At 41.5% G+C, this 19,950-nt stretch overlaps 1 protein-coding gene across 13 annotated transcripts in view; it reads right to left on the bottom strand.

Annotated features, from left to right (window-relative positions):
• mbnl3 (muscleblind-like splicing regulator 3) overlaps positions 1–19,950 on the bottom strand; it is a 34,012-nt gene that overhangs the window by 13,164 nt on the left and 898 nt on the right. For 4 of the 13 annotated variants that reach the window (XM_086157885.1, XM_086157879.1, XM_086157880.1 and 1 more), the window contains exons 2-5: positions 12,145–13,215; positions 6,982–7,146; positions 5,195–5,398; positions 4,878–5,117 (exon numbers count right to left, since the gene is read on the bottom strand). In XM_086157885.1, the coding sequence (XP_086014011.1) occupies positions 4,878–5,117; positions 5,195–5,398; positions 6,982–7,146; positions 12,145–12,318 (783 nt within the window). In that variant the 5' untranslated portion in view covers positions 12,319–13,215. Of the gene's footprint in view, positions 1–4,877; positions 5,136–5,194; positions 5,399–6,981; positions 7,147–12,144; positions 13,770–14,544; positions 14,657–19,167; positions 19,236–19,950 lie in introns of those variants that run through there. The other 9 variants (XM_086157883.1, XM_086157878.1, XM_086157881.1 and 6 more) reach the window with 6 other exon arrangements.

The raw sequence follows: 19,950 nt of genomic DNA, 5'->3' as shown, positions 1-19,950 counted from the left end.
CATTTGATTATTGGGTATTCAAAACAATTACAAACAGAAATGCACATCCCCAAAACCGTATATGAATTTGTGTAAGCAGAGATATTGACACTTGATGGATCCCTTTGTATTTTCTCAGTGGTAAGGCCCAAGTTAGAATCAAGCAAGGTTATTTACCCAATTTTCAAAAAATATGCATCCATTCTTCAACATTAAATTACATAGGATATCTGATATCTTTGTCTTCATTACAGAATAAATTAGTAGACCTTCCCCCACACTTACGTCATGTTTTTTTTGGAAACCTGGTTGGAATTCAGTAAAAGCTGTGCATAAAATTAAACTACATGAGGCCATATCTTTCCTCATTTTGATTTAACATTGTTACTGATAAGTATCCAAGTCTTCATCTGCAAATGTCAAGTTGAAATCTATTTCCAAAGCTTTCATGAAGAAACCCCATTATCAATATCCTTTATGGACATATAATAGTAATATATATATAATGGAGGCCTTTGACCCATCCCACAGTTCCTTTGTACATCATCTAAAAGCCCCTATAATTAGGAGCTGGTATAACCAATCCTAAAGTGTGTGATAACAGACAGAGCCGCTGTAGATATCTGTCTGGAGAATTGAGAACTGTTAAATCTGTGAATAGAGATTTTGTCAACAGAAAAATATTTATTTGTGTGTGGGGGTGGGGTGGGGGGTAGGCATATGGTAGGTCTTATAATAGAGCTGAATATTGTCAAAATTACATTTTAATTGCAAAGATGCTCTAAAAGAAATGGTCAACAGGTGTGTCCACAATCGTTATTTACTCATTTCCAGTGTTGTGTATTTTTGCCTGTTGTGAAGAAATAACAAAGATTCAGCAATTACACAGCTATAGAAGTTCGTTTTAGATTTTATAACCGTAAAACTGCTGACTTGTAGATTGTGATCACAGAGTAAATATATTTTCACCCCTCTGACTCAACATCTTCCAGATGGTGACGTGTCTGTTTACAGCCACAGGAGGACACTGCAGACACAAGAAAATGTGTCTCCAGTTCAAGGCAAGAGCCATTAGAGACTACTAGGAATTCACCATCTACCACAACTGGCACTGAATTATCAAAACTCAGAGGCCCAGAGAACTTGTTTTTGATCATTTTTATATGGAAAATGTGTGGTGAAAACTTGGCTTTTTCCCAGCTACTCAGTTTATACTTGTTGTTCGCAAGATTGTACATGAACTCCCTCCCCATGACATCTAAAATGCTGACTCTCCATCGGTTCAAGTCAAAACTCAAAAGCCATCTGTTCAAAATTGCCTACCCTCTGTAATCGTGATTACAATTGCTATAAATCTTTTGATTTTAAAATTCGAATAGTTTTTAATATTCTTGTCTTGCTTAACTTTTTGAATGCAGCCTCAGGGCGGCACTGGCCCGTGCCTCTCCAAGCCTGCCTTGGGGGGGCACGGAGCAGTGTCTCCCTGTGCCGGTCCCAAGCCCGGATAAATGCAGAGGGTTGCGTCAGGAAGGGCATCCGGCGTAAAACTTTTGCCAAAACCAAATATGCGAGACAACCAAAACTATACCATACCGGATCGGTCGCGGACCGGGTTAACAACGACCGCCATTGGTACTGATGACCTACAGGGTACTAATGGAAATTGGGCTACTGTGGGTCGAAGAACAAGAACAAGAAGAAGAGGTGGAGTGCGTGTTCGGAAGCAGAGAGAGAGGAGGAAGGGAAAGAGTCTGGGACTGAGAGTAGGGACTTTGAATGTTGGGACTATGACAGGAAAAGGTAGAGAGCTGGTCGACATGATGCAGAGAAGGAAGGTGGATATACTGTGTGTCCAGGAGACCAGGTGGAAAGGTAGTAAGGCTAGAAGCTTAGGAGCAGGCTTTAAGTTGTACTATTATGGTACTGACAAGAAGAGAAATGGAGTAGGAGTTATCTTGAAGGAGGAGTTTGTTAGGAACGTCCTAGAGGTGAAAAGAATGTCAGATAGACTTATGAGTCTGAAACTGGAAATCGAAGGTGTGATGCTCAATGTTGTTAGTGGCTATGCCCCGCAGGTGGGATGTGAATCTGAAGAGAAGGAGAAGTTCTGGAATGAGTTAGATGAAGTGATGCAGAATATTCCCAGAAATGAGAGAGTGGTCATTGGTGCAGACTTCAATGGACATGTCGGTGAAGGCAATAGAGGGGATGAAGAAGTGATGGGCAGATTTGGTATCCAGGATAGGAATGCAGAGGGACAGATGGTGGTAGATTTTGCAAAAAGGATGGAAATGGCTGTAGTGAACACCTTTTTCCAGAAAAAACAGGAACATAGGGTAACTTATAAGAGCGGAGGTAGGAGCACGCAGGTAGACTACATCTTGTATAGACGAGGTAACCTGAAAGAGATTAGTGACTGCAAAGTAGTTGTAGGTGAGAGTGTAGCCAGACAGCATAGGATGGTGGTTTGTAGGATGACTCTGGTGACAAGGAAGATGAAGAGGACAAAGGCAGAGCAGAGGACAAAATGGTGGAAGCTGAAAAGGGAGGAGTGTTGCATGGTTTTCAGGGAGGAGTTGAGAAAGGGTCTGGGTGGTCAGGGTGAGCTTCCAGATGATTGGACAACTACAGCTTGTGTTATCAGGGAGACAGGTAAAAGAGTACTTGGTGTGTCATCTGGAAGGAAAGTAGATAAGGAGACTTGGTGGTGGAATGAGGAAGTGCAGGAGTGTATACAGAGAAAGCGGTTAGCGAAGAAGAAGTGGGATACTGAGAGGACTGAAGAGAACAGACAGGAGTTCAGGGAGGTGCGGCGAAAGGTAAAGATAGAGGTAGCAAAGGCAAAACAAAGGGCTTATGATGACTTGTATGCTCGGTTGGATAGTAAGGAGGGTGAGAATGATCTATACAGGTTGGCGAAACAGAGAGATAAAGATGCAAAGGATGTACAACAGGTCCGGGTGATAAAGGACAGAGAGGGAAATGTATTGACAGATGCTAGAAGAGTGATGGGAAGATGGAAAGAGTACTTTGAAGAACTGATGAATGTGGAAAATGAAAGAGAGGCAAGGGTAGAAGAGGTGACTATTGTAGACCACAAAGTAGCAAAAATTAGTAAAAGTGAAGTGAGGAAGGCATTGAAGAGGATGAAGAGTGGAAAAGCAGTTGGTCCTGATGATATACCTGTGGAGGTGTGGAAGTGTCTAGGAGAGGCAGCGGTAGATTTTCTGACTAGATTATTCAACAGGATCTTAGAGAGTGAGAAGATGCCTGAAGAATGGAGACAAAGTGTGATGGTGCCTATTTTTAAGAATAAAGGGGATGTGCAGAATTGTGGCAACTACAGAGGGATAAAGTTGATGAGCCATACAATGAAGTTATGGGAAAGAGTAGTGGAAACTAGACTGAGAGCAGAAGTCAGCATTTGTGAACAGCAGTATGGCTTCATGCCTAGGAAGAGTACTACAGATGCAGTATTTGCGTTGAGAATGCTAATAGAAAAGTACAGAGAAGGCCAGAGGGAGTTGCACTGCGTTTTTGTAGACCTAGAAAAAGCATATGACAGGGTGCCAAGAGAGGAGCTCTGGTATTGTATGAGGAAGTCTGGAGTGGCAGAGAAGTATGTTGGACTGGTGCAGGACATGTATGCTAGCTGTGAGACACTGGTACGGTGTGCTGTAGGGGTAACAGAGAAGTTCAAGGTGGAGGTGGGACTCCATCAGGGATCAGCACTGAGCCCCTTCTTGTTTGCAATGGTGATGGATAGGCTGACAGATGAAGTTAGACAGGAATCCCCATGGACCATGATGTTTGCGGATGACATTGTGATCTGTAGTGAGAGCAGACAACAGGTAGAGGAAAATCTAGAGAGGTGGAGGTATGCTCTGGAAAGGAGAGGAATGAAAGTTAGTCGCAGCAAGACAGAATATATGTGTGTGAATGAGAGGAACTCGGGTGGAGCGGTGAGGCTACAGGGAATGGAGATCAAGAAGCTGGAGGATTTCAGGTACTTAGGGTCAACAGTCCAGAGCAACGGAGAGTGCGGAAAAGAGGTGAAGAGACGGGTCCAAGCAGGTTGGAATGGGTGGAGAAAAGTGTCAGGGGTACTATGTGATAGAAGACTATCGGCCAGAATAAAAGGAAAGGTGTACAAGACAGTGGTGAGACCAGCGATGATGTATGGACTAGAAACTGTTACAATGACCAAAAGACAGCAGGCAGAACTAGAGGTTGCAGAGATGAAGATGTTGAGGTTCTCTTTGGGAGTGACCAGGATGGATAGGATCAGGAATGAATCTATCAGAGGGACGGCACATGTTCGATGTTTTGGAGAGAAGGTCAGAGAAGCCAGACTGAGATGGTTCGGTCATGTACAGAGAAGAGATAGTGAATATATTGGTAGACGGATGCTGGAATTGGAGCTGCCAGGCAAGAGGTCTCGAGGAAGACCAAAGAGAAGATTTATGGACGTAGTGAGAGAGGATATGAAAGTAGCTGGTGTGAGAGAGGAAGATACAGAGAATAGGGTTAGATGGAGAAAGTTGACTCGCTGTGGCGACCCCTAACGGGAAAAGCCGAAAGAAGAAGAAGAAGAAGAAGAAGTCTTGCTTAACTTTTTGAAAGAGGACCATGGATTTAGTAATGCACCCACAAATATTATTCTCATTATTAGCTTTTAAAGTCTGCGCACAGACTGAATCCACAGACAACATGTTCAGTTGTTAAGACACTTGAGGAATGCTGTGATAGTCTGACTGTTCAGTCTGTGAAAAACAATAATTGATGATTCACAACTCATAATAATGGGACCATGGATAAAATCTCTGCTGGTCTTAGCCACAGAAATGTATTTTTTTTGGTAAAACAACAGTGTGGTCAGTCTATTGAGTGGGACTTACCAAGGCTGCAGATGCTGTGTTTTGAATGGCTTGATGCTGTGCAGCCTTGATCCTGGCCTGCAGGTGAGTGGGGGGGTGGAAGTACTTGCATTTATCTCGGCTGCAGCGACCCTTGATGTAGTCCATGCAGACAATGACCGAATTCTCACTGCAGTCCACCATGCCAGCCTCCATGGGGTGAGCATAGCGACAGTCGCTTTCGCCCCGTGTACAGTTACCGCGCTGGAATTCTCGACAAACCTGGTTAGACAGGACCATCTTTTACCTGTCAACATACCTTGATCAGACATAGAATCAAAACAACGGCACACACATACCTCTAGCTTGTCTGTGCGTACATGTTTTTGTGTAGTGGTGCCATTGCCCATGGCTGTCAGGCCAGTAGGACTTCCAGGGACCAGAAGGGGAGTACTGGGCAGCAGCTCAGGCATCAAGCCCATGCCCGGGCCCATGTGGCTTAGATATGGACTAAATGCCATACTCGGACTTGTTGCCAGGGAAGGTGTTACTGGGAATGTGGTCTAAAGGTTTGAGAGAATGACACGCTAGATGAAAACAATGTCACAGACAGGATTTTTCGGCCTTACAAGGATTTTTGTCAGGAGGAATGTCGTTTGTCTATTGTCTTCCTCTGCAGCAGTTGAGCAGGAAAAATGTTACATCAGGATATGAGGCAAAGATTTTACATGCATTCATTCATTTTGAATAATTTATGCACTGGCCATTTAACATATCTAAAGACACAAAATATAAATTCAGAGTTAAGGAATTGAAATACCCATAGCTTTGAACTAAAAACTGCCACACATGGTATAAACAAAATGCAGTGATAAGTGGAACACTTTTAAAGATATTAACATTTTCCTTCTCGTGATTGTTTGTAGCCACTACTCAGAAATGAAGTGCAAGTCCTTCATATAGAATGCAGATCATTGATTCAAACTTGTGGAATCATATTCATCAAGAATGTCCAAGGGAGCGACTTGCAAGCATAGTTGAGCATTGTCACACTGAATAGTGATGCTACATTGATTGACAAAAGATAGGGTTGGAAGTCTGAACTCCAGGCTGCCTGCAAGTTGAGGCCTCTTTGGGGATGATGTGAGAGTAGACAAGTTCCTCCAAGGTAATTGCACACTGCCTGGACAAAGATTCTTCAACCCTTCAAACATATCCTTCATCAGCTGTGTGAGGAGTTGCACTTAGGCCTCCCGAATACGTATTTTGACAACGCTATTGTAGTCATGATTAGCTGTGACTCCGCTGGAACCAATTTCTGTTTCTTCGAAATGAAAAAATTTCACTTTATACCTATAACTTTACTACGTTTACTACATTAACATATCATCTCCCATTATCTTGCTGACTTGTGACATAGGTGGTATTGCAGTGTGACCTTTTGAGCACACTGCAATACCTTAAATTATTATTATTGTTGTTGTTTTTGTTGCTGTTGTTGTTGTTATCATGTTTTGTATTAGTATTAGTATTAGTATTAGTAGAGGCCTCTTGGATGAGGGGTGAAACATCTTCAAGTGAAGAAATTCAAGTCCCGTTGCCACAGCAAGAAGATTCTGACAAGAATTCACCATGTATTTAATTTTTATGTGCAGGCCAACTAGGTATCATGTAAATTGAAGAAAATTAAAATTGCAATTTAAATATTTAATATTTTTGGCATTTTATTTCAATTTTAAAATCATTAATAATCATATAAATGTACCAACATTATTTTGCATGTAATCAACCATACAAAAATTTAACAAAAGGGAAAAAAAAGGAGTTTCTAAATTCAACATTGATTGAAAATATTTAATATTCAAAGAAAATAGTTTGGCGGGCCGGATAAAAAAGCAAAACGGGCCCGATGTGGCCCGCGGGCTGTAAAATGCCCAGGTCTGACCTGGATGATTGTATTCTCAGCTAGATAACCTAATTCTAGGATGAACCAAAAAAGCATCAAACACTTTTCTCTGTTCCAAAATGCCACAGCCATTGGAACTGCTTTGTGTGAGTGCTACATTAATATTTAATGAGGTCCATAACATATCTGTCAGCAGACTGCTCTGGGTGAAAATGTGTGGTTTCAGCGATGGACACTTACTATGGGCTGCAGCTGTGCTCCAGGCAGCATGAACTGCATCTGCTGAGCCAACATGGCTGCTGCAGCCTTTTGCTGGATCAGGTTGTTCCGTCCGTTAATCTCGAGCTGGGTTTTCAGGTGCGGTGGTGGATGCAGGTATTTGCAGTTCTCACGTGTGCAGCGCCCCTGAAGAAGTGAGGAAAGATACGGTTTGAAAAAGGAAGATATGGGATACAACAAGAGAAATGTGATCCTGTCCTTGTGAGATGGAAGCTAATGAAACCGAAGAGCTAAAATCAATCAGGAGTGACAAAGACATCACAACTTTCTATTAAAAAAGGAAATGTAATCACTGCACTTGATTTAATCAAGAAATCAATGAGGGAGTCAAGTACTTTCTAAGCCATACATCCTTGAAATATTTGAGAGATAGGAATAAAGTTAAAAAAATACTTGTTTAAAGACCAAAACAGAAATTTACAAATATAAGTTATTTGGTCGTCTTATGTAAAATGTAAGTTTAAGTAGTTCTTTTTTCTAGATAACTAATACAATTTAAAGTATTGTGAAATTCCAGTTGGAGTATTCCCATCGGCTTTGAATTTTCCCAGTCGCACACAGTAAGTCAAATAAACCACTAACAAGAGATAAAGTTTGATAGGATAAACCGTGGTTTGTTTCCTTCTACCACAATTTGCACGGTTGCCAAACATAGATATTCAGAACGATCACGTGTAGTATCAAAGTGCAAGAATGAAGTCTTCTGGCTTCATGCAGAACAGAATTGTATTGCATTCATCATTTGACCAATTATTTGACAAAAGTTCAGAATGTTAAATTTTGACTGAACTAACTTATTTATCCAAGCATCTGATGAACCTAAAATCCTAAAGTATTAGATGAAACTTTGGGGTCTATTTTTCCTTATAATGGCTGAAACCAACCAATCAGGCCAAAGATGGCTAATATTTAATTGCAGTGAGTAGAATTTTTTGTGCATACATTTTTTCCATCAGAAACTCCAACACATGGCCTTCAAATGAAAATATATTTTAAATAATTTAGCACAAAATTTAACACAAAATACTTTACCCATGTCCAATTCATTTTCCATTTCCTCTTATTTGGGAAACACCTGGTAAATACCAAGCAACTCCAGCTGGGCGGGTTTGATATGAGGACTTGCTAATAGCAACTGAAGATTGGGCACACCTGAATCCTCTGGAGCACAATGTGGCTGCATCCGAAATGAGCAAACCAGAACTATATATTTACAATAAGATTTACAAAGACAGCTGTTACAAGTCTGGCGGAGATAAAATTGTGTGCTTTGTAATTCCAACAGGATTTGGTAGCAGGATATAGTTTGTTAGATTATCCTGAATTGCTCTTCCTCATGTATGCTGTTACTTTGGATGGTGCTAGTTCTAACGATTTGCATCAAGAAGAGTATTAGGTCTGTAGCCATGGTTAATGCCCCCTGAAATTGGCAATGAATAGAGGGAGACCAGACCGCCTTGGTGATTTTAAGTGGAATGCATGCTTTATAAACGGGAACTTTTTTCTCAGCTCGCTGTTGTAAAGTAATCATGTCAATACTATGACAAATTGAAACAAAGCCAATGGAAAGACAGATGCTGACACAGTGGCGGGTGTGTTCTTATTTAATACAATACGCCATAAAAATTGAAACAATATACTGTATGGAATTATTGAAACAATTATTTTTCCATCAACTGCTGATAATGAGTGGTAAATTGTATGTTTCAGGTGACTCAAGATTAGTGTTCATCACAAAGCCTGGACACAAATTATTTGAGCAAAAATAATATCTGGAGTCTTTTCTTCCTTATCGGTTCGGATTTCTGAGAAGTTGCAAATGGGATCCCAACCATGAATCTGAAAGCAAATTCATTATCCTTAAGAATGTCCTCTGAACCGTGTCCTTCTATGGCGAAGGTGAAGATGGTGCTGCAGGATCACTGCAGGTCAAAACATAATCAGGGGAGGAACTGCAGTCACCATTAAACCCCTGGGCAGACGGAGGCGGTCTGCCCCTGCAGATGAGCTGCTAACCATCTACCCCTGCTGCATCAGTGACATGCTCTGTCATCAAGCCACACCCACATTTATTTGGTGAGCAACTGACAACGCACTACAGCAACAGACAATAACATTATACAAACTGACGTCATGGTGCAGAGAGTCTGACGTTGATGGATGATGTGGTGTTGTGATGAGAACACATAGAAAAGGGCCACATAGCAGAAGTGCTATGTGGGACAGGAGGACACTGCAGTGCCCCCTGACTTACATGCAGGAGTCGTTCACAAACCGAGACAATAAGTGTGCACGCGCACAGCTGTCTGAAAAATGGTACAAATGCATTTCGTTCGAAATGGGAGCAAGCTTTGCTTAGGCAAAAGTCTGTAATGAGGAGTGATTCCCGCGGGCTCACCACGCCCGATCAAACTCAGAGGAACAGAAAGTGTCTATTAATTGGCCAAATATCTTGCGCTCCGAAACCAGTTGCACTAATTATGTCTAAATATTGTATTTAATAGATTATTCACCTTTCTTTTAAAGCGACAAAATCTAGGTTAGAGAGAGGCAAAAGGAAAAGTGTTGTAAAGAGTATTGAGTCAGGAATCTCCTATTGGTAGCCATGGCAACACACAATGCAACACACAGAGAAAGTCCCTCTTACTATAGTGCCGTGCTGTTTACTTGAAGAGGGCTACATTTAGAGAGATTAAATATTAACCTTTCTCGTGATTTAAAGTCACTGCACTACTTAATATATTCTTTGAAATTATGCCAAAAATATTGAACGATATGAAACATATTGTTTGTTTTTTGTTAAAACTACAGTACATTAGAAAGACATCACTGGAGAGGACGGGGGTATTACGGTTAACAAGGTAAAAAGAACTAGGGGAGATTAGCAGAACCCCCTGGTTCATATTGACAAGAGTGAGTTAATGGAGGACTAACTGGGGATGACAGCGGTCGGCTCTGGCCCAGCTATAGAAGCCAGATATAGGAGAGACGTGGCGGGGAGGGCAGCCATTAGCAGATAAATCCATAAAATTAACAATGAAGGGAGGGGCGGGCAGATAACATGCAGAATGAGACATGCTGGTGGGGAGAGACAGGCTGTGTTGTTTCTTTGTTTTTTCTTGTCAGTCAACAAAAAAATCATTTCCAAGTATGAGCCAAAATAACCACGAGAATGCAAAGCTGATGTGTTTTTATTGCAGTAGGTGGCTGTTCAAACACTGGGCAAGTACTTGATCCAGGCAGCCACACCTGATAAAGACAGACGCTTTGACCTTCAGTTGTCATCAACTTCACTTCTTTCGTGAACCAACAACATGAGCTTGAGGCTTCAAACAAACAAACATGGCCTTTAATGCACATTTCTAGCCTTTGGTACAAAGCAGCTTGCCTTTTCCTCCCATCAATGCAACCCGTACAGCGCCAAGCTGTTGCTCTGTGCTAAAAACAGCCGTGCCACTCAGGAAGATCAAACTATCCAATGGGTACGCACTCCTGTGCTGTTGCTAGGCCCCCCTTCTCTCTATCTCTTTCTCTCCCTCTCCATCTCCCTCCTGCTCTGGAGGACATAACACAGAAAAATGGCCGAATAATAAATTCTAACTCAATAAATGAGGAGACAGCAGCTGCACTCATACAGAAAGCCCCTTGTCTGGGTCTTACTTTATGCTGCGGGAAACCTAAATATCTCGCAAACACACATACCAACACAGTCTGTCCTTGATTTTCAGGGGTAAGAATTAAACGTCAGAGCCCTGTTTGAATACGGCGAGCTTATCGTGTCCCACTGCTCCCTATGAGTCGTGATAGTACCGTGGCTTTTGCAGGAAAAGAATAGGAGTCAGGAGAGCAGCTGCAGCAGTGTGAGCTAGCACAACCACCTAGCTCACGTCAATAGGAGACACTGCCTGCAAAGAGTGTAAGAGAAAATACCAGGGCTTTAAGGGAAAAATAAATCTGACAAGAAGACATTATGTTGGCATCAATAAGTGTCTCTAAACATGTGCAGGCAACTAACACCACATGTTTGACTGGAATTAGGGTTGGGCAATATGATGTTAGACATCTGTGTTACTATAGAAAAAGAAGTATCTACCCCTCTAATTTCACACGCTATGTAATACAGTATCGCTGTAAAATGATGAGCAAGAGTGCTTTGGGATCACATTAAATTTGCAGGATTTTTGCGTCAATGTGAATCAATGAGGTAGCTTGACTGGGCATCACTGTGGCTGGATAAGCCAGAAATATTAGCTTCTGGAGACTTTCCTTAAACCAACCGATACGTTTGTTTCTATGAGATTGAACATTTCAGCATAATCAAAACATGCAACTTTTAGAACAGGTCCAAACTAAGATTGTCTCTTTAAGAGAGCTCTTCAAAAATCATCATGCGAAAAATGCAGTTTTGTATTCTGCTACATTTAAAGAGCTATCCTTGAATTTATCCGACACTTTTTTGGCCCAAATTAAGCCCTTTAACTGTAACATTGCGCTTGGTTACTTTACATCGACACTACTACTCACAACGCACACTGCTCACAAACAAGGGGCACCCGTGAAGAAGGAGTTATTAATCTACAGGAATTTATTCTAAAACGCATTTGTAGCGATGATGAACCAACCAATACATAATGGCTTCCTCCTCTTCATTCAGCTATTCCTCTCAACTAGATTTTTGTCAATGATCCTAAACAACAACCAAACAAAAACACACCCAACTCCACTGTATCCGCCTTCCATGTTGACTTTTCATGTTTTGTATTTGTAGAAAAGACCAATAAAACAAAAAGAAAATGTTCTAAAACTAAGGCAGTGACTGTGAACATAATCAATAGATTGATGGGAGAAAAAAATCCAAGCTGTTGCACTAAATATGACATTTAACATTCATTGCAAGAAGGGAGATTTGTACCAAGATTTCCTTGTAAAAATAAAAAAATCAAAAAAGGAGCCTACGCATTTGTTTCTCGGTGCATAACAAAAATTAAAATATAATAGAAAAACATGAATAATTCTAATTGAGTGAAAATGCAAATATTATGAATAGCTAAAAACTATGAAGAGCCAAAGGCCACGTGTCATTAAATGTTGTGCCAAGGACTGACGGTGACAACATGTCTGTACCTTGAGTGAGTCAAAGCAGGCGATGACTCGGCCATTCTCCACATGGCAGCTCCGGGAGGGGTGGGCGAACTTGCAGTCCGCATCAGACCGTGAGCAGGTGCCTCTCTGAAACTCACGACACACTTCAAGGGTCAACCATTTGGTGTCCCGTCCCATGGTCATGCTGACAGCCATCGCAGACAGGTGGATAAATGTCGTAGAGAGTAAAGGGTGACTAATCGAGGAATAAAAAAAAGGTTTCCAACAGGGCAAACAGAATCAAAACTATTTTGAGTGTTTCCCCGGCACAAATAGGCAGCAGGTCCGTGGGTTTTGTGTATTCTGGGGGACGTGTAATGGTTCTTCTTGGGAAAAAGTGTCAGCTAAAGTTTCACTGTGAAACAGTGGGAGTTGACTGTAAGCAGAGGCCAGCTCTGACTGAAAAAGAGAAAAAAAACAGACGCTACTCTTAGGACATCACTCTGGCATGCTTGAATATGTTGCAGAGACAAACACTCTTCGTCAGGGGGGAGGCCAAAGACAAATTTTGCCTCTGCGTGGCCTTCGAGTATCTGTGCCTTCTATCGGCCACTGGATCAACCCACCAAAAGTTCTCCGTTAAATTCATGTCAACATGGTCCAAGTTCTGGCAGTCACTGTTGAGCGTGTTATTCTTCCCCCTTTGTTACGCCCAAAGTGAGATGATCTCTGAACAGCAGAGAAAGGACAGGACCTTATAGGAATGGTGTCATTGGGTTGGTGGTTTCGGCTCAAAGTATGTGTGGACTGCGGCCCAAAAACATGGGAAGGATGACTTCTTTGGTTGTCACGTTAAAAAAGCTAGCCTCCATTCATGGCCAATCACCCGCTGGTCTCCGTCCCGCTGTGATCCAGTAGACAGCAAGAGACAGCAGTGCAGCAGTTTAAAACCAGACGAATCCTCCCGATAGGCACTTTGGAGTTCCACCTCCTGCTCTTACTTCAGTCACTTATTCACTTTTTTCATCCCTCTTCGGTCGCTGTATATTCTTCTGTTGTCATCCTCCTCACTGACCTCTCATCTGCGTGTCCTTGCCAAACCCCTGCTGTGGACTGGAAAAGCAGAAAGACCCACATTAATTTTAAACACTGACATGATGGCAGCCTGCTGAAGAGAAGCAAAAAAGGTTAAAATGCAGTTTTAATATTGAGCTAAAACCTTGTGTGGAGCTTGTTTGTTAAACGGAGAGCGATGAGGACCACGAGGCTGGAGGGTGGAAGGGAAAGAACCACAGAGAAACAAGCGAGGACAAACAAATAGGGGAGCGGAGCATACGGGAGGGAGGGAGGCAGCAATGAACAGGAAAGGGCAAGCTATGTCTTGATTAAGTGATACAAGAGAGAGGGAGAGAGAGAGAAAGAGAGAGGGAGAAAGAGGGAGGATGGAGGGAGAGAGGGAGGATGAGGAAGATTGCGCGCAGGACAGAGAAACGTCACTTCAACTCCCCTGAGCTCCACGCAAGCAAAAAACTAATTGAGTAACTTGACGTGAATCATACTGCAATATACAGTGGAAAACGCTGTCCTTGAAATTGGACAGAGCGGCACACGTGATTCACAACTACAGAGGGTAGTTATTACTGTGTAAGAAAAAAAAAAAAAAAAAGGGGAGACAAGGCAGAAAGAGAAGGGGTAGTTCTTCACAAATGCAGCTGTTGTGTTCGTTGCAAGGCCACAGCCAACGAAACTGAGTTTTGCAAGGAGGCTGAGCACGTTAACGACCAATGATTGAGCAGTTTCCAGGGCGGCTCCTCCCTCCTCAGAGCCCGTCCTTGTTCCATACCAGATTTTTTTTTCACAGTCATGGCTGAGCCACATGCTGATTTTTAAACTGTACATGGACTCTGAACACACTCCAAAAGCAGTGCCTACTTACAGGCGTGGAGGAGAAAGTTGTGTCTTATCAGCCATTGTAATCTCCTGCAATGTGATGTGAGGGAAGGCGTGTCGTCTGCCTTCTGGCTCAGCGTGGAAATAAGAGTGACGTGTCCGGACACTGACTGAATACTGATAACAATCAGTTAGGTGGCTCAAGAAGAGAAGACACTGCAATACATACACCCGGATGAAAGCTAAATCTGACCGCATTTTAGGGCAGGGAATTTTGGTGAAAAAACATATGTTGCGAAAAGTACAAAGAAGCGATCAGACTAAACAATAGGTTCGATGCATGAGAGAAGGAGCACAGGGTTGGAGCAGATATTATCAGTCCCTATATCTGATGGCGGCAGACACAGACGGAGGAAGCAGCAGGGGGGGAGAGTGTGAGGCAATGAGTGTGTTTGTATATGAGAGCATGCAGATAGACAGCCAAGGAGAACACTGCAGTAGAGTGGGAGAAGGAGGGACAGGAGGAGGTGGGAATTGTATCCATACACCCACCTTCAAAACCACGAACAAAGACGCATCCCGGTGCCTCCAAAAGAAATGCACAGGAATGGTGCGAGCAGGTAAAGCAATCGCTTTAATTGCTTACACTCTCTGTTTGCGTGCCCCTCGTCCTACACCCATTCACCGAAGTCGCTACACACTGGGACAGGAAAGCACTCTTCCCACAGCTTTGTCTGTCATCTGATCGTGTCAACATTAGGGTCACGGCATGGATCCCCTGGCAACACAACTCGTCACAACCTCCGCTGCAACAATTTCTTCCAGTTCATCTAATCACTCTTGCCACAACATTACATCTGTTCTTGGAAAGCAATGCAGCAGATACTGGCTCTAAACCAATGGCATTTTAGTTTATACTGCACCCTGCACCTTTGAATATCAACAATTCTGACCTTTTGCCTGCTGATATATCCTGCCACGCTTTGAGAAAGTTTCAGTGACTGCAGCAGTCAAGCCTGTGCCATTGGTCTGGATCAGCACCTAAATCAATTACCAGAATGAACAGTGGGGCCGGTTAATAATGGAGAAATAATGTTATGGTGTGCTGTGTAAGTGTGATAGGCTGACTTGGGATTTGTGTATGTCTCTACATATTCATGAACAGACTGACCCTTGAGGACCATCGGTTAGGTAGTGGGTCTGACATTTGAGATAAGGACACGAGGAAACTTTTATGAATGAGGCATATAAATGAGTGTAACCAAAATGCAGAATTGGAGGAACATGGAAAACAATGCCTGAATGGTCACAGAACTTTCAATCTGTCACTATCATTAGATACTATATATATACAAAATATGCATTGAAAGGTCAACTATTGAAAGAAAGTGGTCAACCTTCCACGTCATTTATTTCATTCTTCTATGAAAACACCCACTTCCCCTTAGCCTTCCCTTATTCAAAATAGCCACCTGAATCCCAGATGTAATAAATATGCCTAAACTAAATGCAAATCTTAAAATCTTAAGTGATCTTGAAGATGGCGGTCTCTAAACAACTTATGGGAAATCCAACGATAGAAAAAAATTCAACTAGTAACAATTATTGGGATTAGGAAATATATACTGTGTGAACACTGCTAATTCCTACGTAACTGCTGAAAACTCACATCATCATTAAACAGCATCATCATTAATATAGTATTATTCTCTTTTAAACTATTTTCTATTGATGTTAGATTTGATGGTTGATTCTGTAGCAATAGAATATAGATTTTACTATATTGTTGGCTTTTTATTATAAGAATCAATCATTATTCTACTGGAGTGAAGACGGAACAGTCTTATGATCTAAATGCTCCAACCAACACAAAAACTCTGCAACACTGTGAACTTCAATGTGTAGTTCAAGGTTTTACAAAGTTTACAATCTATAATCATATAATAGGCAGATATGTCAATGCAGCCACGGGCCTCACCTTTCACCCAGTTTAAACATCATTATAATCTGTTGATGTTTTAGGGATTTAGACTTTTGCTGACAGGTAGGGTTAGTGTTAGATCCTCTTCAAATGCTATAGAAACTGGAAGATAACTCGGTTCCTGAGAAATCACTCTGTTCCTCATCTTGCAGTATGTCTCTCTCTATTTTTAGACAGTAAAACATGATAAATGATTTTTCTACTAAAGCTCTCACTGAAAATAGGAACATTCAACCTACAAAAAAAATTTACTCTGAGACAAGAACATGTTATTTACGCAAAATAATGATGTAAGGAGAGGGTAATTTCATTCTATGACAATATCTGCATTATCATTCAAGAGAAACCCCAAGGCACATGCATAAAATAAACAAAGTTGAGTAAGTTCCCATGCCTTTTACTAGAATTCATAAATTAATAAAGTTGACATTTTTTCCTTTAAAACAAGTGTTTTATTTTCATTTGCCAAATATTATTCATTTGTAGGCACTGTCTTATAACCACTTAGAATTCTCTACACTTATTCAGGTAATATCTAAATAATTTTAATTGTTTCTTGATGACTTTTACAAAAAAATGTACCAATGTATGAATAGCATAATCTTGAACTCATCAAATGAATTTTCTGAGGGAAAAATGTATGATGAATTTGCTAAAACAAACAGCCAAACAAACCTATATGAGGGGGGAAAACTTATATTTACCCAAATGTTGTCAGTTAAATAATAGATTATAATTTTGGATAATCATCTATCACATGATATATTGCCCAGGTATAACACTGATAGGTAATGCACCCTTGAATAACTAGAGGAAATAGCTCATGTAGCAGACAAATAAGTGATGCCACAGTGAGAGCTGTAAGTGTAAAGGCTATGGTGCAAAGCACAGAAAGGTAAATACTGATTTAATAAACACCTAACTCATGGTTTTGCTGCTAAGTCATTGCATCAGCCAGTATTAGCAGCTTAAAGCAGCTGCAAAAGCTGGCGGGCTAACAGTCCTAAACAAACTGAATGTTATTCAGAAAATAAATATAATTTTAAGATTATGCCCTTTTTGTTGGAAACCATGCATCTTTGCAAAGCTCTCTCCCACTGCAGATGAATGCCGTTCCCCTTTACCTGTTGTACGTGCTTCTGTACAGGGGCAATCTTGGCCTACTGAACTTATTTGACCTTTAGCTCACACTGCAGCATAAGCAGTCATTTGCAGGGATGCGGTGAATATAGAGTGCCCTAGTTACTACAATCATTATGCTGCTGCATCCACTGCATCCACTGCTGCATCCACTGCACGTCTGCAGTAGGAAAAGGGGTTCCAGCAGTCAGTGGGTGAGGGTCAACAGAAACAGGACGGAGGGGGGTGGGGGACCGGCTGCACTCCAGTGCAGCGCAGCCTTCATCGAACACGGTGTATCAAAGGCCTATGTGCAGAGTAACCTTCACCCGTGCCCTGACTGCATTGTGGTTGCTGTGCACGCTTTAACACAAACCTCTGTACCTCTTCTGCTCAAAAACACAGATAGCCTGATACAGCTAGACTCGTCGCTGCACAATAACTACAGACTATTTCTGCAAGACTGTGAGAAACATCTCAATTCAACTATTTTTAAATATTTTTTTAAAACAAGTTAAAATGTAAATTATTTTTTTAAACTAGTTAAAATGTAAATCAAATGCAACGTTTACACCAATGGTCATTTGACACTACTTTCTTTCATCTTATGGGGATCTGGTGTTCATCTACGCATAGGGTTCTAGCCTGATAATGGGGATGATTCGAGACTTAGGTCAGTTTTTTGCTTTGTTTCACGGGCAAAATTAAAAAAAACAAATCAAAATATATATCATGGAAACTGCTGATACCCTTTTGCTTCTTCCTCTTCTCCTTTTGGCTTTTCCCATTCAGGAGTCACCACAGTGAATAAACTTTTTCTCCATCCAACCCTTTTCTCTGTCTACTCCTCTCACACCAACTACCTTCATATCCTCTCTCACTACATCCATAAATCTTCTATTTGGTCTTCCTCTAGACCTCCTCCTTGGCAGCTCCAATTCCAGCATCCGTCCACAAACTATCCCTTCTCTGCACATGACCGAACCATCTCAGTCTGGCTTCTCTGACCTTCTCTCCAAAACATCCCTCCTCATCACTTCCAAAGAGAACCTCAACATCTTCATCTCTGCGACCTCCAGCTCTGCCTCTTGTCTCTCATCCCTCTCCTCATTGTAACTGTTTCTATGCCATCCAGCATTGCTGGTCTCACCACTGTCTTGTACACCTTTCCTTTCATTCTGGCTGGTAGTCTTCTGTCGCATAGTACCCCTGGCACTTTTCTCCACCCATTCCAGTGTGCTTAACCCCGTCTCTTCACCTCTTTTCCACGCTCTCCGCTGCTCTGGACTGGTGCCTGACCCTTTTCCATCAGAACAAACAAAATTTCTTTACTTCGATTATATATATAAATATATATATATAAAGGCAACACATAGAATTTCCACAACTGCTTCATATTTAGTCATTATAACTAAATAATCGATGTTTCTGACAGGTTCAGATTTCACCCTGTCCTCTGTATAAAAAGTGTCATGATACTCTCTTGAATTAAAACAGATCCTGGATCTGCTCTGACAGTGAGAACACCACAGAGCAGCGGTATCAGGAGCTGGTGTTGCTCAGCACTTACTGACGTTTGTTAAGATGGGGTGGGATACACATAAATTAATCAAACTGATGGATTTGGTCCCTGTGTTCAAACAAATCGTAAAAGAACAACACAACTGGGCTAAACCTGGATTTTTTTCAAACAACTCCTGAATTTCCAGGGGTAGTTTCTGGTTTCCAGGGCATCGCTCTGATTTTACAGTAATTATACAATTTCTGTAAAAAGCCAGCCTGGTCAGCTCCAACAGTGGCATCTTATCTCGGGCTGGCTAAAGGTAACATTATGTTTTTACCACAGGAAGGCATCTTAATATGTAATTACAGCTGTACAGTAACATTAAAAAAAATTATTTCTCTCCCAATGAGGTCAGCTCATTCACACAACGTCCTTTAAGACAAAAGGAAAATGTTGAGAGCAACAATCAGTACGGTGCCAAGCTGTAAAGTGGCAGGACTTGTCTAGGAAGATTATTCTCTCAATTTCCTGGGATCTACAAATTTGGCAACAACTCCTGATAAAGACATACCTTCTCCTTTATGAACTTCAGGTTTTGTGAAACTCAAAAACTCTTTCGGATCTTGAGGGAGTTCTGCGTTCTTTCACTTCTTGACAGAGCTGAGTTTTAGATCCACTTTTCCCGTCTGTGGGCATACAAACAGCTACGTGCTCGAAATACATATTTCCCCCCAAATGTCAGCATATCCTTTAAGTGTCAGCATTGAGTTAAACTTAAGTAAAGCAAAAGGCTTAACAAGGTCAGAGACTGGTTGAATTTTAATCACTGGAAGGATTTGATATGTCAATGTGCAGAAATCTAGCTCGCTTATTGAGCACAAAGAAGGTAAACTTGTTAATACAACTGGCTGGGAGGGAACAAAAGGATCATACAACTACAGAGTTGGGCATTTCATAGTGAGGAAAGCCAGGGTGGGATTTCAGTATTTAGACAGGCACCAACTGCTTTGGCCCAGATCTCTTTGCAACTCACATGCCAAGGACAAGAGAAAAACGGCCTACCATAAACGACAACGTGATTGATTAAAAAGCAAAAGGTGGAAGAGCCGCAAACCACAATGACAATTATGAAAATCAGCAGCAAAGTAATTAGGTTAAGTATGAGTAATCCCTTCAGCTCATTAAAGCACCACAGGTCCTATTCAATCAACCCCACACCAAGACTGACACATCCGTGCAATGTAGCCTAAATCATACATACCGGTTTGAGTTGGGCGTTCCAGAAACCTGTATATGTTCTTATTACATGAATATAACACAGTCAGTCTGTGGATATCAAATGATCCGTCACTGA

This window comes from Fistularia commersonii, chromosome 13, assembly GCF_037954325.1.
Source record: "Fistularia commersonii isolate RoL2024-O1a breed Wild chromosome 13, RoL_Fcom_v1.0, whole genome shotgun sequence".
Taxonomy (NCBI): domain Eukaryota; kingdom Metazoa; phylum Chordata; class Actinopteri; order Syngnathiformes; family Fistulariidae; genus Fistularia; species Fistularia commersonii.
The sequence above is the reverse complement of the archived record's forward strand: the minus strand, read 5'-3'. Positions and strand labels throughout refer to the sequence as shown.